Raw genomic sequence first — 21,983 nt, forward strand, 5'->3', positions numbered from 1 at the left:
GATAGTACACTTATGTCCAGAATATGTAATTAACGCCCAAATTGAAAACAACCTTCTCAAATGTGGGCAAAAGATTTGAACATTTCATCTAAAATGTGGATGGGCCCAATCGGCATGGCTCAGTGGTTGAGCATCAACCTATGAGCCAGGAGGTCATGGTTAGATTCCGTCATGGCACATGCCTGGGTTGCCAGGTCAATCCCCAGTATGGGGCGTGCAGGAGGCAGCCAATGGATTCTCTCTCATCATTGATGTTTCTATCTCTCCCTCTTCCTCTCCAATCAAAAATATATTTTAAAAATAAAATTATGTGGATGGCAAATAAGCCTACAAAAAGATGCTCATCATTATTAGCTATTAGGAAATTTAAAGCTACAATGAAATATCACTGCACGCCCATTTCAATGGCTAATTCAAAACAAAACCAAATACTGGGGCGGAAGCAGAGCAACAGGAAATTTCATACATTACTGGTTGAAATGTAAAGCGGTAGTCACTTGGCAAAAAAAGTTCTGGCAGTTTGTTATAAAGTAAAATATACATTTACCATGTGACCTACTGTATGAATAGAGGACATTTCTATTTATCGTTCATTAGTGGGACATCGTCTTTTTCACTTTTTAGCTATTATGTTACTCTGAAATTTGTGTACAAGTTTTTACATGGACGTGTTTTTATTTCATGCCTGTCAGTAGAACTGCTGGGTCATTTGGTAACTCTCTTTAACCTTTCGAAGAACTACGAGGCTGGTTTCCAGGATCTCCGTTCTCATCACCAATGCATAAGGGTTCCAACTTCTCCACATTCTTGCTAACACAACTTTCTTACTATATCCTAGTGGGTATAAAGTGGTATCTCATTGTGGTTTTGATTTGCATTTCCCAGATGGCTAATGTCCAACATATATTCTGGTGTTTATCGGCCCTTTGTATATCTCTTTTGAAGAATGTCTACTTACAGTCTTTACCCATTTTTAAAAATTGGGCTGTCATTTATTATTGAGTTATAAAAGTTCTTTGTATATTCTAGATACAAATCTACCAAATGATTTGTAAAAATTTTCTCCCATTCTGTGGGTTGTCTCCCATTCTATTGATGTTGTCCTCTGAAGCACAAGTTTTTAATTTTGATGAAGTCCAATTTATTTTTTGTTGATGGTGCTTTTGGTGTCATATCTAAGAAACTAACACAATGTAAGTTCCCGACTGTCTTCTAAGAGTTTTATAGCTTTACCTCTTACATTTAGGTTTTTGACCTATTTAGTGTTAATACTTTTGCATGATGATATACAGTTGTTCCACTACTATTTGTTGAAAAGTAGGAAGAATACATTTCTGAAGAGAATGTTAGTTTTCTCCAAAGAAAAAACGAACAAAGGTGCTGAGTAGAATTTATAATCTAACTCTAATCAAACATGAATATTTTAAAAATTCCGTATCACACTTTCCCTAGAGGAAAAGCAATTAACTGTGCTAAAGGCAGTGATGGAAATAGTATTTCAATGTTTGTCCAATTTATCCAGCACTTAAAATAATACAAACCACTAATTTCTAAAATAAGAATATATTAGTACATTCATCAAAGTAACTAAGACACTACAGATATGAACTCGTTTTTAATAAAAGATCAGATAGAAAACTTGGATTTACAAAGGTGGTGACTTACAAACAGGTTTCCTTTAAATAAGATTTATCCTGGTGAATCTAAACTAATTCTATGGCAAACAAAAACCACAATGTTCAGACTTCTCAGCAATAGTTCTTTAAATAAATTGTAGTGCAACTCTGATTACATTTCAAAACTTAAACCTTTGTTTGAGGTAGAATATAGAAAAATATCAAAATATACTACTTAGGGTACATCTCAATTAATAAAACTCAACTTTTACCCAGTAATCAATCTTGTGCAATTTTTAGTTTTCGTATTAACTGTACTTTTTGAACATTCACTCAATAACAGTTATTTTACATACACAGGTATATGTGCTTGCTTCTTTTTTATCCATTAAAATACTCCCATTTATGAAAGTACATATACCTACATGTTTTTCTAGTTATCTTTTCAACTCTGGGTGTGAGAAAATTGGTCTTATTATATTTCCATCTTTGACAGTATTTAAGTTACTCCTAAATTTCTGTAAAACTTAAGACAATTTTTTTCATACCTATTATCTCAATTGACCATCTTTTTCCAAATTATTACTCACATGCTATAAAATTCCATTATTCATTCAGCACTGAAATGTTTTATTATTTTAGCCTCCCCATAAATATAAGTAGACTTCATAAAGGCTTCTCCTCATTTGCTGAGGAGCACTGGGCTCTTTCAATAGGAGTCAAGTAATTATCCACTCTATTATTCAAAGTACTATTTCAAAGTCCAGAGACAATGAATTGTGAAAATTACATCACCTGTGTACATCCCTAAAACTATAATCCCCAGCTTCAGTGCAGCACAAGGAACCATTTCATGGCTCAGGTGCTTACTGTCCACCTGATAAAGCATTTTTATTTTAGGATACCCTGGCAAAGGGACTTTGTTGTATCTGATGTTTTAATTTAGCCTAAATCTAAAACCATACATTTTCATATGTAAATAAAATTATATTCAAGGTATTCTGTCAACCAAAGCTCTTTTAAGGAATATAGTCTATTTGTAAAAGGAGTTAATGTGTTGGTTTAAATGTTGACCAACCATTCTTAATATAAATTTAAATATATTTTGGGTCTCTCATTTGAATGGATATCCATGGTTACTTAGCAGATGCCTGAATTTATTGGTATTTAGTAAAACTTAAACATTTGCAATCCTCTAAAGATGACCAGTGTTTCCTTGACATTTTCATTTCAAGGCTTTCTGACTGGTGTTTTATAGGGAAATGAGCTTTATCTTTAGCTCTCAACTTTAAGAAGCAGATTATTATATCCTTTAGTAACTTTACAAAGTGATTGATGGCACACACTTCTCCATCAAAGAGATGCTCATCTAAATCTACAAAAAGATAACTATGTCCAGAAAGCTCACATAATATTTTCTGTTGAAGATATAATTCCCTCTGTTTAGGAAGTTGTTCATAAACTGCCATTCTTGAATGGATTCTTACAACCTGCTCACAAATGTTTACGACTCGACATAAACTTTCTGAAGGGATATGCAAACCATTCTTCTTTTTAACACACAACAGTGACCCAATTTTAGAGGCTTTGAGATCCGATGCATACAGTGCACTGATGCAGTCCTCACAAGTTAAAAGAGTTGATAATGTATCTGCAATATAACCAGCACAAAAGGTGAGATTTCGCCTATAATCTGATAGATCTAGTAATGCCTCACTTAGTAAACAATTAGACCAGTCTTGGCAAATATCCTTGTTGTGCAAAAGAGTCTTTATAGTGTTGACACCATATTGACGTTGAACTGTCCAAAGGTTTAAATCTGTCCTTCGAGCAATTGAGATGTCGAGGATGCTCAGGTCACTTAGAAAAACTTCATCTTGTAATCTGTATCTGGTCTCCAAATTATGGTAAGCTTTCTTGAATGCCATGCAGGTAGGGTTAGAACTGGTTGCTAGTATTTTTCTAAGCATCTTTAGAAATAATTCCAGATGGTCTTGACTGAATTTGTAAGTAAGAAGATATGGAAAAGGCCTTACCTTTGGGAAAACATAATTTTGATAGAGCCATTTTAAGCTCTCAGCATTAAGCAAAAATCCCAGGAATCCTAGCTTTCGCTTACCTTTAATTATTTGATTATTGCTAGTATCAGATAATGTAACAAAAATCGTCTTGGCTTCAGTTAATACCTGATTAATTTTATTAAAAGTTGCAAGCATTAGAGGTCCTTTAAATCCCTTTCCAAAATAGTTCCTACTATTAAAAATGTCAAAGAGATTATTAATTAAGCGTACAAAGTGGATGGTACCAATACAGTTTTGAAAAGGTGGCAGGCCTAATGACAGCAAACATTCTAACGCACTGGCCACACTCTCAGTGAAGAGTTGGGCAGCTGAATTCACTTTTAGTACATGGTTTTTCAAATTTCCAAGTTTTCTTGGGATTCTTTCCATGTTTGATAATTCCTGCTCCTCTAGTGCTACTAACTCCACAAGGTGCTGCCAATGTGCTGTGCCATTACTAAACTGAATGCTTTGAAAACTCTGAAATGAATTTCTTATTAATCTAAGCAAGTGGCAAGAATCAAAGAAGTATGCAATCTGTTGACTAGAAGATGAAGGATGCTGGAAGGTGTACTTCATGTTGTCTCCATCAATGTGTATCCCCAATGCTTTTGCCATCTGAACACTCTGAGCTGTAACATCAGACGTAACAGCCACAACTGTGATCCCTATGTCACTCAGTTTGCCAATAGTAAGACGAAGTAGCTGAGCTTGCAAATATCCAGACGCTCTGTTTACAAAAAAATAACCAAGAGGTGTTCTCCAATGACCACAAATACCCACTGCCATCAACAAAATAGTTTCTGAGGCAAGTGGCATTTCATCAGCATCAAGTTTGCCAAGACCAAAGTCCATAAACCCTTGCAAATGTTGACTGCTGGGATCCCACTGAACCTGTTGCTTGAGAGGTACACCTTTTATTATCAGTGAACAATACTGATATAGCTGGTCTCCATTCTCTACTCTTTGTTGAAGAAAAGAAAAAACATTGCTGTTGAAACCTGGACTGGGTTTGCATTTGGATAACCATCTGGAAAATATAAAAATTGAAAAATATAAGACACAAATGAAGAAATTTTAAAAAATTTAAAAAGCCCTAGCCAGTTTGGCTCAGTGGATAGAGTGTCGGCCTGCAGACTGAAGGGTCCCAGGTTCGATTCTGGCCAGGGGCACATGCCTGGGTTGTGGGATTGGTCCCCAGTGGGGGGCGTGCAGGAGGCAGCCGAATAGTGATTCTCTCTCATCATTGATGTTTCTATCTCTATCGCTCTCCCTTCCTCTCTAAAATCAATAAAAATATATTTAAAAAAAAATTTACAATGAGAGAAAATGCCTCCCGGCAGGTGTGGATAAGCATTGTTGACCCATGCACCAAGAGGATGGTTTGATTCCTGGTCAGGGCACATGCCCAGGTTGTGGGCTCAATCCTCGTTGGGGGTGTGCAGAAGGCAGCTGATGCATATTTCTCTCTCATCAATATTTCTATATCTCTCCCCCTCTCCCTTGCTCTCTCTCTAAAATAAATAAATAAAAAACATACCTTTTTTAAAGAGAGAGAAAATGCCTTAAATGGTACTGAAGTAGCCTTAAATCTCTAAAGCAGCGGTTCTCAACCTGTGGGTCGCGACCCCTTTGGCGGTTGAATGACCATTTCACAGGGGTCACCTAAGACCATCCTGCATATCAGATATTTACATTACGATTCATAACAGTAGCAAAATTACAGTTATGAAGTAGCAACGAAAATAATTTTATGGTTGGGTCACAACAAGAGGAACTGTATTTATTTATATATATTTTATTGATTTTTTACAGAGAGGAAGGGAGAGGGATAGAGAGTTAGAAACATCGATGAGCGAGAAACATCGATCAGATGCCTCTTGCACACTCCCTACTGGAGATGTGCCTGCAACCAAGGTACATGCCCTTGACTGGAATCGAACCTGGGACCTTTCAGTCCGCAGACCAACGCTCTATCCACTGAGCCAAACCGGTTAGGGCATGAGGAACTGTATTTAAAGGGCCAGAATGTTGAGAACCCCTGCTCTAAAGAAATAAAACCAAGTGTAAGTAGCCAAATTCTCAAGTAAATAGAATTATCATAAAATAGTAAGATAATAGAGAAACTTAGAAACACAGAGTAGTATTTTAAGATGCAAACATACCACAAAATAATTTTTAATTTCTCATTGACTTCTTTTAAAAGTATAGAAATCAACTACTCAGTTTATTCTAATTGATGTGTTTAGAATTTAGGTCATAAACCAGTCTGACCTATAAATTCACTGAAATGAGAAAACTGTTGAAGGGGAAGGAAACATTGGGGATGTTTAGTACATCTGCCTCATTTTATAGTTAGTAATCTGGGACAGAGGGAAAGGTTAAGCCTCTGGACCTACATTGTGCTGCTAGTTATGCACAAGTGAAAGCCAGCTCTGTTGATGCCTTGTTCAGAGTTTTCCTCATTGCTCCTTATAGCCTCAAAAGTATACCCTTGGGCAACTAAGGAGTCTCCAAGGTAAGTGTCCAGTAGTTGGAGAATGCCTGAGTTACTAGGATACAACTCCCTGATACTATGCAGCTATTAAAGATCACAACTATGTAAAAAACTAGTAATATAAGTCCAGAAAAAAGCCTGTTAGAAAATTCCCTGAATGTTAATAATAACTGCTTATACATAATGTAGAGGAACAATTAATGGCTTTTCCTTCCTTTCTCTAGTTTCTAAATGTTTTAGTAGTAGTATTTTAATAGTGTATATGGAGAAAATTTCTCATTCATTTTTTAAAGAGGGGATATAATGCACAATATGGTGATTATAGTAAATAATACTGTGTTATGTATTTGAAAGTTGCAAAGAGAGTACATCTTCAAAGTTCTCATTACTACCTGGTCAGTTTTGCTAAGTGGTTGGAGCATCGGCCCATGGACCAAAGGGTTACAGGTTCCCATTCCTGGTCAAGTGTGTGTATCTGGGTTATGGGTTCCATCTCTAGCCCCGATTGGGGCACATGCAGGAGGTAAACAATCAATGTGTCTCTCTCACATCTATGTTTCTCTCTCTCTCTCTCTTTCCCTCCCTCCCTCTCTCCACTCTCTCTAAAATCAATGGAGAAACTATCCTCAGGTGAGGATTAACCAAAAAAGAAAAAGTTCTCATCACAAGAAAAAAATGTTATGTGTGTGATGGATGTTAACTAGACTTATTGTGGTGATCATTTTACAGTATATACAAATATTGAATAAGTGTACACCTGAAAGTAATATAATTTTATGTCAATTACATCTCAATTAAAAAAAAAAAATGTTTTCCCCAGAATGGGAAAAAAAAAAAAAAAGTCATGATAATTGAGGGCCTTTTTCCCACCAGGCCTCAATTTCTCCCTTCTTTAAAATGAGGGGGTTGAACTACATGGTATCTAAGAGTTTCTTCAGCTCAGAGCCCCTGTGACTGTGTTTTCAAATTGAAGCAAAAAGAAACCATGGGGCACCTTCCAGAAGAGGTAGATGGCTCCTGCCATTCCTGGCAGGTCTTTGTCCCAACCCCAGTGAATTAAATGGAGTGCTGTTTTTTAGACAGCAACTTGAGATACACTGTCTTTCTTTCTTATAGCTATTCAAAATCCTAATTACCATCTAGGCATTCTTTCAATTGCACAAATATTCATCAAGGGACCATTGTGTTCCAAGCACCGCTCAGGGCTAGGGTGTTTGGGTGTAACAAAGAACCAGATGTAGGCATCGTACTTGGGCAGCTCATAGCATAGTGTGGAATACAGTGTTATCGTACTTAAGAGTCAGTTCCATATAGTGTGTGCAAGAGAGGTGCCTAATCCAGAATTGGGAGAAGGGCAGGCCGGGCTTCTGAAAGGATGTAAAACCTAGTCTGGGTCTGAAAGGTGAGGATCAATCATCAGTGCTAACAGATAGGAAGACTGGGCATTTCAGGCAGACGGAACAGTAAGTCTCTGAAGCAAGAAGCAAGAAATGCCTTACAACTGGAGCATGGAATGAAAGAGGGCAGAGGGGAAGGTAAGAGAGAAGCTGCAGGGCCAGGAGGAGCCACATCGCAGGAAGCTCAGGAAGCGGCAGGAAGGAGTTGGCCTTTAGTCTAAGGAAATGAGAGGCTTATGCAGCAGGAAAGTAACGGTATGGATTGAATTGTGCCCCTCAAACAAGTTCTATTGTAATTCTAATCCCCTGTACCTCAGAGTGTGACCTAATTTGGAGATAGGGTCTTTACAGCAGTAATCAAGCTAAAATGAGGTCACTCCAACATGACTGTGTCCTCATAAAAAGAGGGAATTTAGACAAAGAAACAAACATAATGGAAGATGAGGTGAAGAAACACAGGAAAGACTACCATCTACAAGTCAAGGAGAGAGGCATGGAATAGACCAGGGGTCCTCAAACTTTTTAAATAGGGGGCCAGTTCACTGTCCCTCAGACCGTTGGAGGACTGGACTATAGTTTAAAAAAAAAACACTATGAACAAATTCCTATGCACACTGCACATATCTTATTTTGAAGTAAAAAAACAAAACGGGAACAAATACAATATTTGTATTTGCATGTGGCCCGTGGGCCGTAGTTTGAGGACCCCTGGAATAGACCCTTCCCTCCCAGCCCTTAGTAGGAACTAACCCTGCAGACATCTTGATTTTGGACTTCTAGCCTCCAAAACTCTGAGACAATAAATTTCTGTTGTTTAAGCCAAGTAAATAAACAAGTAAAGAGGAATCAGTAAAACCAGTGACAAAAACAGTAAAAATTGAATACTAAATTTAGAAGATATTACAATACAGTCACTGTGTTATTTGCTTTACACTAAGAAAATTATAAATATATCTTTGTATTTCGATCACAAATCCAAAAAAATTATTTATCATAATCTGGGCTCTGAACAACCTTCATTGGCATCATCTACAATGCTTAAGAAAAATTCAGATTTTTTAAAAATATATTTTTTATTGATTTCAGAGAGGAAGGAAGAGGGAGAGAGAGATAGAAACATCAATGATGAGAGAGAATCACTGATTGGCTGCCTCCTGCACGTCCGTTACTGGGGATCGAGCCCGCAACCCGGGCATGTGCCCTTGGCCGGAATTGAACCTGTGACCCTTCAATCCGCAGGCTGATGCTTTCTCCAGTAAGCCAACCCAGCTAGGGCAAAATTCAGATTTTTGTTCTTTGCTTCAAACCAATGATATCATTCTAGAACCATTCTAGATTTTTTTAGCATAGTCACATATTAAGACTATGAAGTGTAATAGAAATTCCAACATTTCAAGATTCAAATTCTATTACTCAGAATGTCTCTATCATTTAGAAGATGCAAAAGACGGCAGACTATGTCTTCATTTTGTTAGTGAAAATATTGATTGTGGTAATATGCAAACACCACCTAGGAAATTTTTAAAAAGAGAAAATGGACTAATAAAAGAGAGTGTGAATACTAATAGCCTTAATCTCTATAATGCAATAAAGTAATTCACTTACGTTCTCAGGATGGAAGAATGAGGCAGTTTAAGAATCTTTTTTACATAATCATAGACTTTGCTACTGCACAAATAGAGTGTACATGCAAACTGCTTCATTTCTGGGGAGTACTCAGATGTTTCACTCCAGTTGTACAATTCCCATTTAAAATCTGTTAAAATAAATTTATTTATTCTTTTTTGATGAAAACGTATAGAGTAACATTTTCAGGTATAGAACATAAAATTTTCATTTAAAATGCACTGGGCACCAAAATTCAAATACAATCACATTTTAACTGAGTTTGTTCAGAGATTCATATCCTATCTTTGAGCCTGTTGACCAACTTATCCTGTTCATCTTGAATCATTTCACTAGAAAGAGGGAAGAAAAAAGTTTCTACTTGAGTCACTATATTTAACTTCACTGACAGCCTGAGTGGAGATTTTTAGAGACACAGGAAAGAAAATAAAACAACTGGATAAAATTAAGCCTCTTGATTATGAGGAGATTTTTTGTTTTATTTTGTTCCCTGGTTACATTTATATGAGGGTAAAAACTAGTCATGAGAAACATTTCTGGGGATAGGGTACTATTTGGATTGAACAGACAATCTTTCCTACCACTGAGAGAAAACAAAACAAGCACCCCTGTTCCTGGTGGGACATCTATTAACTACCTCTATTCCTCACTTGGAAAAACACAAACTATTCTCCTCTAGAGATACCTACTTTTCTAGAAGCAGGACATACTTCTTATTCACCAGAATGTAAATTCAAATTATCTGCTTCTTTCATCAAAGAGTAAGTTGGCAATTCTTATTTTGCCCCTCTTTAAACATCCTGGTTCACAAAGACTAGGTAGTTTTTCAAATGGACACATATATTTATTCTATGGAATATTTTAGAAAATATTTGGAGATTCATACAATTTTTAAACTCAAAAGAATTCTGCAAATTATCTAGTTCAACTCCACTGCAAAAGGACTTTAGTGATAAATTATGTAGCAGTTACAACTGTAAAGAATTTGAGCCTGGCTGGTGTGGCTAAGTGGTTGACCATCAACCTATGAACCAGGAGGCCGCAGTTACATTCCTGGTCAGAGCACATGTCCAGATTTCTGGGTTCATTCCCCAGGGTGAGGATGGGGGGTAGGGGATGGGGTACAGGAGGCAGCTGATTGATGATTCACTCTCATCACTGATGTTTTTCTCTCTCTCTCTCACTCTCCCTCCTTCTCAGAAATCAATAAAAATATCTTTAAAAAAAAATGAAGAATTTGAGGTAGGGGAACAAAGGGGGGAAATGGAGGGCATCTGTAATACTCTCAACAACAAAAATAAATTTTAAAAAAGAATTTGAGATAACATGGGTAAATATTATTATAAAAAGTGAAAAGTACACTATGGTATAAACCATCTGATCTCAACTCTGGGTAACAGGATTAACTGTTATTTTTATCATTTATATACTTCTTTGCTTTTCTTATAATAAACATATAACTTTTAAAATTGGAAAACCATAAGAGGATTTTGGCGATTACTTTTCGTTCTTCTTGCTTATGCTATGGAGATTTTTCACTTCTCAGCCAAAAAGCATGTTTTCATAAGCAATAGCAAAGTAAATACAGGTACTTAAGATATTTCAGAAAAGTTAAGAGCTCTTTTGCAAATATTACAGGTCATTGGGGAGCATACCTGAAAACTGTGCTCGTAGCAGACATTCTGTTTCTTCAGAAAGTAGTCTCTCTTCTACGAGTGCATCAATTAATCGTAAACCCTCTCTCTTCTTGGTCATCCTGTAGTTTTTGACAGGAACAAGTCTTTTTTTGGACAATGGTAGCATCTGTTGCACTTCAGCCAGTTTCTCTGCTACTGTCAAAGGTCTCTTCAAACTGTAGTTATGGTCCTCAGTAGCAACCTCTTCAGAATCATCAGGAAGTGGCTCTTTTAGGATTTTCTGTCTTGCTTTACCGTTATTATGTACACCTTGAAGAACCTATAACAGAAATAGAAAATTACGATTATTTTAGAAATTATCACAAAGAAGATTATCTATAAAAATACCACTGAACACAAAGCACTCACCTGGTTGCTGTGGAATCAGTTATGAAAGAGAGGTCACAATCTCTGATTTTTTAAAAATGTACAGTCTGTAGGACAATGTAAACAGAATTTCTTTTTTTTGCATCTATATAGAAATAGTAATATGCTGAAAGTTTCTGAAATGATTAAAGTAACTAGAGAAAGATGGTAATTTGTGCATAGTGAGTTTTGAGTAGTTCTTTGAAGGAGCAATAACATGGCTTAATGGAGGGGACAGGGAAGTTACTTGTGCAAAAAGGAAGGCATAGTGGACAGAGCCTGAGCGTTGGAATTAAGACTAACCAGTGTTTGAATTCCGGCTCCCTCACTTGTTAGCTGTCACCTAATCTCTACAATCCCTCATCTCCTCATTTGTTTTGAGGATACAAGAATTTATGTAAATCTCCTAGTACAATGCCTAACTATTGTAGGTCTTAATAAACAGTAACTAGGAGACCAAGATGGCGGCGTAGGTAAACACCGGAGACCGCTGCCGCAAACAACCATTTCAAAAATACAACTAAAAGACTGAACGGACATCACCCAGAACCACAGGAAGGCTGGCTGAAGAGAGACTCTACAACTAGAAGGAAAGAGAACAGCAAATCGAGGCTCAGAGGCGGCGCAGTGTGGAAAATACAAAGGTACCGAGGTGCGCGCGCAAAGCGGGCTGGTGGCTGAGGGCGCGGTTGTCGTTTTCTGTCGGGAGTGAGTCTCAGACTCTGGGCTCCAGATCCGGGCGAGTCTCTAGGGACCCAGACTCAAACGGGAGAAGCGGGATTATCCGGCATCAGTTGGAACCTGAGGGCAACTTTCTCTCCGAGGTTTGCAGCGGCTGCCGGGGTTCTGAGAAGCAGAGCCTCTGGGAACGGGACTGAGCGTGGCCATAACTGCTCCCTCCGCCCGCCCTGTTGATCCCGCCCCGCCCAAAGCCTGCGCACAGCCATTTGCCGATCGCCTCAGGCAAAGGCTGGATTAGCGCCTCCCCAGAAGGCAGACGTTTTCCGTACAGCTGATTCCTATAGCCAGCCGGCCTGGGGGTCAAATCCCTCTAGTGTTAACTACAACAATTAAGGCTTGGCTAGAACAAGACTGCGCACAGAGACCACAAGGGGGTGCACCAAGAAAGCATAAAAGATGCGGAGACAAAGAAACATGACAGAAATGGAGGATATGGAGCTAAGAATCGCAATTTTGAGGGCTTGCCATAAATTTGTGCAGAGCCTCACGAAAACTAATGAGACCCTCGATGCTACGATAAAGAAATTAGAAAGTAAGCATACACGGACTGAAATAAAGAATATTATACCCAATAGCAGACCAGAGGAGTACAATAATCAAACCAAAGATTCGACAAAAAACACCCAATTGGAAAAGCAAAATGAAAAAAGAATCCGAAAGTGTGAAGATAGTGTAAGGAGCCTCTGGGACAGCTTTAAGCGGACTAATATCAGAGTCATTGGAGTGCCAGAAGATGAGAGACAGCAAGATATTGAAAACCTATTTCAAGAAATAATGGCAGAAAACTTCCCCCACCTGGAGAAAGAAATGGACTTACAGGTCCAAGAAGCGCAGAGAACCCCAAACAAAAGGAATCCAAAGAGGACCACACCAAGACACATCATCATTAAAATGCCAAGAGCAAAAGACAAAGAGAAAATCTTAAAAGCAGCAAGAGAAAGAGGCTTAATTACCTACAAGGGAATACCCATATGACTGTCAGCTGATTTCTCAACAGAAACTTTGCAGGCCAGAAGGGAATGGCAAGAAATATTCAAAGTGCTGAATACCAAGAACCTACAACCAAGATTACTTTATCCAGCAAAGCTATCATTCAGAATTGAAAGTCAGATAAAGAGCTTCACAGATAAGGAAAAGCTAAAGGAGTTCATCACCGCCAAACCAGTATTATATGAAATGCTGAAAGGTATCCTTTAAGAAGAGGAAGAAGAAGAAAAAGGTAAAGATACAAATTATGAACAACAAACATGCATCTATCAACAAATGAATCTAAGAATCAAGTGAATAAATAACCTGATGTACAGAATGAACTGGTGATTATAATAGAATCAGGGACATAGAAAGGGAATAGACTGACTATTCTTGGGGGAAAAAGGGGTGTGGGAGATGCGGGAAGTGACTGGACAAAAATCATGCACCTATGGATGAACACAGTGGGTGGGGAATGAGGGGGGAGGGTGGGGTGGGAGCTGGAAGGAGGGGAGTTATGGGGGGAAAAAAGAGGAACAAATGTAATAATCTGAACAATAAAGATTTAATTAAAAAAAAAAAAAAAAATAAACAGTAACTATTATTGATTTTGCACAAAAGCATGAAAGCAAGTCAATTTACTGTGGGTAAGTATAAGTATATGTGGTTCAAAATGATAGTTCAAAGCAATTAGAAATACACAGATCAGTTAAATAGGAAGCTTTGGAACTTATGAGTTTCGATTTAACAGCATCTATTATTCTTTTGAATAGGGGAATAAGAAAAAACACCACCAGAAGAAGTAGACTCCATTGAATAAGAGAGGAAGGTAAGAGTAGTAGTAGCAGCCTAAAACAGTTAGATGACTACGCAGTCTGTATAGTGACTGAGCCATGTACAAGAGTGTGGCTAAGTGGTCCAAGGATAAAATAAAAACAATGAGCCCGGTTAGTGTGGCGGAGTGGTTGGGCATCGACTTTTGAACCAATAGTGGTGACTAACTCATAGAAAGTCTTCTATTTCTGTACAAATTTGTGCACCCATGGGGTCCCTCGGCCTGGCCTGCAGGATGGGGCCAAAACCGGCTCTCCAACATCCCCCGAGGGGTCCCGGATTGCGAGAGGGCACTGGCGAGGCTGAGGACCCCACTGGTGCACGATTGGGGCTGGGGAGGGACTCAGGAGGTTGGCCAGCTGGAGAGGGACCGAGGGAGGGCTCCAGGGCGTGTTCAGCCTGTTTCCCTCAGTCCCAATCAGCTGGACCCCAGGAGCAAGGTAACCTACTGGTCGAAGCATCTGACCCTGGAGGTCAGTGCACGTCACTGCGAGCAGTTGAGCAGCCTTAACATATTAGCATATTATGCTTTGATTGGTTGAATGGACGACCGGACAACCAGACACTTAGCACATTAGGCTTTTATTATATAGGATATCCCTCTATGTCAACACTAATAATTAGGTACATCTTTTGTCAAAATCAGTAACATTCCTGGGAGGAGCCAAAAAAAAGGGGGTAATTTCTAAGTATTATGAAAACTGCCACATATGAGCCCAGCTGGCATGGCTCAATGGTTGAGCGTCAACCTATGAACCAGGAGGTCATAGTTCAATTCCAAGTTGGGGCACATACCTAGGTTGCCAGCTCAATCCCCAGTGTGGGGCTGATTCTCTCTCCTCATTGATGTTTCTATCTCTCTCTCCCGCTCCCTTCTTTTCTGAAATAAAAAAATACATTTTTTTAAAAACTGTTACATACGTAAAAGCCTGAATTCTATGTCCAGGCTTGTTTATGCCCCCGAGTTGATTTTTGTGATCAATTTCGTAACCTCTATGTATATCTACACATATGACCTGCATTTATATACCTTACTTTTTATAAAACTCCAAAAGCAGTATTACTAGTATTATAGATTTAAATATAAACAACACTAATTTTCTAAGCATTTAAAATTTATTATTGGATTTATTTTACGATGTAGGGTGTTGTTTTTTTTTTAATCTTTGCAGATTTTAGCTATAATGTAAGCTATCTTGATTTTTAAAGGCTCAGTAAAATTTAGTTTTGTTTACGCATAGATTTAAGTACCTTGTATAGAGAAACAGAAGGCACAGCTCCTTTTTTCAGCATTCTTCTTAAGCCATACGACTCAAAGTCACTTTCGAGAAAATGTTTGGAACACAGCATAGCACTTGGTCCTGGGATCCAAATCTTTTTGCTTATGGGGTCCACACGATTAACAGCCCTGATCCATTTTGAGCGCAGTATGGTATCAGTTGGAAATCTATAGCAATCATATTAAACTTCTATTAACATGAAAATGTTATAGTAATGATACAGCAGAAATAAACCCATCTATTTTAACTGCTTTATATAAACATTAAGTCCAGTTCAAGTTAATTTACTTAATCTGATTTCATTTTTCAAAATTATTTGGTATTTCTGAATCCAGAAGTACAATAGTGATCCTGTCTGTTCCAATTTGTATGGGGGCAATCCCCATATTAAATATCCTACCACATTTTGTCTTTACTGCCTACACTGAACAGAATCAGCTCAAATTTAATGTGTTTTCCTTTTCTGGCAATTTTTCCCCCTATAGCGATTTTAAACCAGGTCCACAAATTCTTTGTACTCTTCCAAGAGGTGAAGCGTAATCCCCCTCCCCTTGAGTGTGGGCTGGAGTTAGTGATTTGCTTCTAAGGAATACAAAAAGAGCAGAAGTGATGGTGGGCAATGAAACTGGACCATAAAAGGCACTGAGGCTTCCTCCTTCTCTATTGAATGGTTTTTCTCCAAGTGGAAGTTATCTGCCACGTCATAAACAGCCCTATGAGCTCCACTTGGTAAGAAACTGGCCTCCAGCCGAAGGACCTGTGAATGAGCCTTGTTGAAAAAAGCCCCTTCAGCCTCATTCAAGCCTTATCCAATCTTTCCTTTTTAGGATGTATTTTCATTGATTTCAGAGAGGAAGGGAGAGGGAAAGATAGAAACATCAGTGATGAGAATCATCAATCGGCTGCCTCCTGCACACCCCTCATGAAGGATCTAGCCTGAAACCCCTGCATGTGCCCTGACCAGAAATAGAACCTCCACTTCCTGGTTCATGTGTCAATGACTCAACCACTGGGCACACTGCCCCGCAAGCCTTCAATCTTAGGAGATACCCTGTAACACCCAGCTAATCCACTCCTGAATTTTTTAAAAATCTTTGCTGTTGAGTATTACAGATGTCCCTTTTCTTTTAACTCCAACGCCCTCCTCCACCCCATTTCTGCCCCACCCCAAGCATTCACCTAGTGCAATGATGGCGAACCTCTGACACGCGTGTCAGAGGTGACACGCAAACTCATTTTTTTGGTTGATTTTTGTTAAATGGCATTTAAATGTATAAAATAAATATCAAAAACATAAATCTTTGTTTTACTATGGTTGCAAATATCAAAAAATTTCTATATGTGACGCGGCACCAGAGTTAAGTTAGGGTTTTTCAAAATGCTGACACGCCGAGCTCAAAAGGTTCGCCATCACTGACCTAGTGTCTGTGTCCACAGGTAATGCATATAAGATTTTTGGTTAATCTCTTCCTGCCCCACTCTGAGATTCCTCAGTCTGTTCCATGCCCCTAATTTTATTTTATTTATTTTTTTTAAAATATATTTTATTGATTTTTTACAGAGAGGAAGGGAGAGAGATAGAGAGTTAGAAACATCGATGAGAGAGAAACATCGATCAGCTGCCTCCTGCACACCTCCTACTGGGGATGTGCCCGCAACCCAGGTACATGCCCTTGACCGGAATCGAACCTGGGACCTGTCAGTCCGCAGGCCGACGCTCTATCCACTGAGCCAAACCGGTTTCGGCCCCTAATTTTATTTTAATCATTTACATTTAGATACAACTGTTGATAGATATGTACTTACTGCCATTTTATTGTTCATTTTTTATCTTTCCCCCCCTTCTTCCTCATCTTAAAGAACAGGCCACACTTAGCCTGGCAGGGGTGGCTCAGTGGTTGTGCGACCCATAAATATGAGGTTCCCGTTGGATTCCCAGTCAGGGACCCATGCCCGGGTTGCAGGCTAGAACCCCAGGAGGGAGCGTGCAGGAGGAAGCTGATCAATGACTCTCTCATCATTGATATTTCTCCCTCTCCCTTCCTTTCTGAAATCAATAAAAATATGTATTTTTTTTTAAAGTGCTTTATCAATGGCTTAACTCTACATCTCACATTACCTTAATAGGTTACTTCTTTGTTTTTAAATCCTCACTGGAGGAAATGCTTATTAATTTTTAGATAGAGAGGAGGGGGGAGGGCGGTAGAACGGGGCAGAGCGGGAAAGGCAGAAACACCCACGTCAGAGAGGAACATCAACCCAATCATCAATCTGTTGATTGCCTCCCCCTTGCGCCCCAATCGGGGATCCAGTCGCGACGTAGGTAAGTGCCCCGACCGGATGGAACCCACCTTTCCGGGGCACCAGACCACGCTCCAAAGAACGGAGCCACCCCGCCAGGGCTAGGTTCCCTCCTTTTAAAGTATACTTCTGCCTCCGAGGACGTTTTGCCCACGTTTCTATTTCCCAGCGGGCCTTGAACACTGATTTTAATCCTGGACCATAGAAGTGGGCTCAATCTCGATCGGTCTGAAGATCTGCCCTCCCCAGATCCAGCCAGAACACGTCCGGCCTGGTCGCGCCCGGCGACGGCTCCTGAGCAACTGGTAATGACGGGCACGACCGGGGGAAACCGACCTGCACTCACGCCCACGAGCAACCCACACACTGAGTGGAAGCGCACGCCTCAACGGCTCTTCCAAATTCCCCTCCCTTCCCGCCTCCTCGCGTTAAATAAGTCAGAAAGGAAACACAATTCCTCTCAGGCACCGTCGCGAAAAGCCACAGGCCAGCCGTAGGCCTGGAGAAAGCATCAGCAATTTGGAGGTAATCACTGAGCGGGGGGAACACGAACGACTTTAACCCTCACAGTTCCCGGGTTTCCTTCCCCAGCCCACGTCACGCAGGTCGAGCACGTCACGTGGACGGCGCCACACTCAGCCCCACCCACGCTGGCCTCCTGCCCGCCTGGCGGGGCCAGGAGTTAAGACAGCTCCGAGGCTGCGCTCACGCACTGATGGAAAGAGTAGCCCTGCTTGCGGCTCTCCAGGGTGTCCTTGGTGCTGCAACCCACAGCGGAGCAACTTCGGGTCATCTTCTTGCAACGTGGGGTCCCACTTCCGGTGCCCCCCGAACCGCACGAACCACGAGGAACTTAGCTCCGCCCGCTGGGCGCCTGCGACCTTTATTTGTCGGGAAGGCGGGCTTTAAGGAGCAGGACTCTCAGCCTTCCTTCCTGTGAGCGCTACGCTAGACGCCGTGACCAATCACAGGCTACGTGATATCTCAGCAGCCAATCGGAAAGTTCAAGGACACGAAGACGAGCACTTGATCGCCCCGCCCTCTCTGTTCGGGGTGGTTTAGGCGTTTTGCTGTAATGGGCGTCTTTTTCGGTTGTTTTCACCCGCTGTGGTTAAATCCAGGGCCATCGCGCTGTTGGTGAGGCTAACCCTGGAGATGAGAAGCGGAGAGGCAAGGCCAGCGTTACGGAGAATCCAGGGGCAATGGGTCTCCGGCTGAAAAGAAATGGAAGATATGATGGGAAGAAGGGAGAGGAATAAACGCGTGTGCCCTGGTAATATTGAAGACAAGTTGGGCCCAAAATAAGTTATTTAGAGAGGCATGCCATTCTTTTTTTTTTTTTTTGCGTTTTATTTGGTTACTTCCCTAAGGCGGAGATAATGTAGGAGCTGTTGGTATGTTTGGGCGTAGGAATGTGACCCCGGAGGATCTTGAATGATTTGTGAGAATGCGTCGACTTTTAATTCAACGAACACTTTCCTGCAACTCCCTTTGAAACAATGCGGAATTAAGGAAATTAGGTAAGGTTTTTCCAATAGTACTAGGAGGGGCAAGAAAGGAGGGGCAATGGAATGATTTTGTTTAAGGTGTGGGGCCATCATACCCATGAGCTTTCAGGAGTGAGAAGATCTTAGGACGACGTCTCTGTTTACGGTATGAGATTTCAATCTTCATAGAAGAAACAAAATGGGACCAATTAGGGTATGGTTTGAGTCTTTGAAGAGATCCTGAGCATATTAAGTAGTTTAATAGAAATGTTTGTAACTTTTTCATTTCCTTCCCTAGCTCGAAAGAATGATTGCTCCCCCCGCCCCATTCCCCTGTTTACTTTGTCCAGATTCCAGACAAGAAGACTCAGCTCAAGGTATTACTTATTACCATCTACTTTCAGTTGTGTTTATATCCTATTTGAGTGAAATTAACAGCTGTTGCTTACATAGCTTTCTTAAAAGTCACATTTGGGGAACATTGGCCCTTGGGGAATGAGCTTGCATGGCTATGAGACGTGCAAAGGGTAGGACCTGGGGTTAGATCACATTCGGTTATTTCGACTGTTAGAAACTTTTCACCAGTTAAAACTGAATGAGGCTAAATAGAAGTAAATAACAGTTTTCAGTTATTTTTAAAGAAAAAGTTGGTTGCCTTATTATTTTATGTAACAGTTATATTGAGATAGGTAATTCATATACCATACAATTAACCCACATAAAATGTACAATTCAGTGGGTGTTAGTATATTTGTGAGTTGTGCAACCATCACCACATTTGGGAACATTTTCATCACTACTCCCTCCCCAAATTCATTCTCCTTAGCAGTCCTTACATCTTCTCTCCCGCAGCCCCTGGTAACTATTACTCTCTTTGTCTGTGTAGATTTGCCTATTCTAGGCACTTCGTATAAATGGAAACAAACTACTAAATGGTCCTTGTAATTGACTTCGGGCTCCTTTCACTTAGAATGTTTAAGGTTCATCCATGTTGTATTATATATAGGTAGTTCATTTTTTTTTTTTTTTTTATTGCCAAAAGATTTTCTGTTGTACATGCCACATTTATTTATCCATCCATCAGTTGGTGGACATTTAGGTTGTTTCCATTGGTGTGTGTGTGGGGGGGAGGGAGGGTTATTATGAATAATGCTGCTGTGAACATTAGCAAACAAGTAAGTTTGTGTGTAGACCTGTTTTTCTCAGAAAGAGGGAGAAAGAGAAACACTGGTTGCCTCCTGCATGCCCCCTATGGGATATTGGGCCCCAAAACTGGGCATGTGCCCTGCAAGCTTTTGGTGCATGGGGTGAGACTCAACCACTGAGCCACACCAGCCAGGGCGAAATATGCTGACTCTTAGGTTGAGCCTCTTTGAGGAAATACCAACTGTTTTTCCAAAGGGGCTGCACTATTTTGCATTAGCAATGGATGAGGGTTCAAGTTGCTCCACATTCTCATAGGAGTGAAGTGGTATCTCATAGTGGTGGTTGCCCTGTTTTTAAGGACTCAGAGTTTGTAAAGAATTTGCTAGAAGATGCTTCTTGAGTACAGAGACTATTTCCAAGGTGAATTTGTCTTTTCAGTCCCTGGCACACAGATAGATATATATGTGGTTCTGCTCTAATTTCATATGTGTTCCTGAAAAACTCTTATGTTCAGAAAAGTGCATTTAAAAGGAGGTGGGCTTGTGGGAAAAATAGGGTTGATTACTCAAAACCTATGCAATTCGATAATCTTGAAAATAAGCAGTGATTAGCTGGGGGGAAATACTCTTATACCCTCCCACCCCATTAACAGTTACAGGTAACTAAATGGAGATTGTCATAGGGTATATTAAAAGAACAAGGCTGGTGTGTGCTAGATTTTACAGATGGAAATGGAGCGCTAGGCGAATGGGCTGCTGTTAAAATGGGGTCAGAAGTAGTGTAACCTGCTGAGAACCTAGGGCAGTGATGGCAAACCTTTTGAGCTCTGCGTGTCAGCATTTTGAAAAACCCTAACTTAACTCTGGTGCCGTGTCACATATAGAAATTTTTTGATATTTGCAACCATAGTAAAACAAAGACTTATATTTTTGATATTTATTTTATATATTTAAATGCCATTTAACAAAGAAAAATCAACCAAAAATTGAGTTTGGCCCTGACCGGTTTGGCTCAGTGGATAGAGCGTCGGTCTGCGGACTGAAAGGTCCCAGGTTCGATTCCGGTCAAGGGCATGTACCTTGGTTGCGGGCACATCCCCAGTAGGAGGTGTGCAGGAGGCCGCTGATCGATGTTTCTCTCTCATCAATGTTTCTAACTCTATCCCTCTCCCTTCCTCTCTGTAAAAAAATCAATAAAATATATATATATTTTTTTAAATATGAGTTTGCGTGTCACCTCTGACACGCGTGTCATAGGTTTGCCATCACTGACCTAGGGGGAGGGATCCCTAGATACAGATACTCATTTTTCTTTTCTTTTTTCTTTTCTTTTTTTATTTTTCTTAAGATAGAGTTGAAAGTACCCATGCTGCCACCAGCTGGTTGGCTCAGAGGTTGAGTGCCAACCCATGAATTGAAAGGTCACGGTTCATTTCAGCATAAGATTTCAGGGAAAAAAAGAGACTTTTTTCTTTTCTGCTTAATTGGATTCCAGATATTAGGTTCTCCTAGGAAAGATGAAACAATGTGGATCTCACATTATTCTGATGCATTCTTCTTCTTACAAATGAGTTACTGAAAACTGCTATATTGCAAAACAGATTTACTTAAATGTTGTAGACTGCTTAAATGAAAATAACCAACTCCATAGAAACTACAAGGGGTCACTGCCAGGGGTATTACTAGTGTACTTTTGGATAGAGAAGTGTGTACACTCTTATAAATGGATTTTTTTTTTTTAGTTGAGTTGCAATTATTTATCTTCACATTTGTTTATCACTTTTACATGCTTTTTTGTTGCTATTTTTTAACTTTTAAAAAATATTTTTTTTTATTGATTTCAGAGGAAGGGAGAGGAGAGTTAGAAACATCAATGATGAGAAAGAATCATTGATTGGGGGAATTGAACTGTGACCTCCTTGTTCATAGGTCGATGCTCAAACATTGAGCCATGCCAGCCAAGCTTGTTGCTATTTTTAAAAAAAATA

At 39.8% G+C, this 21,983-nt stretch overlaps 1 protein-coding gene across 1 annotated transcript; it reads right to left on the minus strand.

Annotated features, from left to right (window-relative positions):
- Positions 1–1,442: 1,442 nt before the first annotated feature.
- On the minus strand, positions 1,443–18,161 carry THAP9 (THAP domain containing 9). The gene is made up of 5 exons (XM_070393682.1): positions 18,077–18,161; positions 15,034–15,229; positions 10,852–11,152; positions 9,176–9,326; positions 1,443–4,706 (listed from the first exon to the last, which is right to left on the minus strand). The coding sequence occupies exons 1-5, from the start codon at positions 18,154–18,156 to the stop codon at positions 2,774–2,776; spliced, it is 2,661 nt and encodes an 886-aa protein (XP_070249783.1). The 5' UTR covers positions 18,157–18,161; the 3' UTR covers positions 1,443–2,773.
- Positions 18,162–21,983: the final 3,822 nt, after the last annotated feature.

This window comes from Myotis yumanensis, unplaced genomic scaffold (genome assembly GCF_028538775.1).
Source record: "Myotis yumanensis isolate MYYU_CA2020_CCGP unplaced genomic scaffold, mMyoYum1.0.hap1 SCAF_1, whole genome shotgun sequence".
Taxonomy (NCBI): domain Eukaryota; kingdom Metazoa; phylum Chordata; class Mammalia; order Chiroptera; family Vespertilionidae; genus Myotis; species Myotis yumanensis.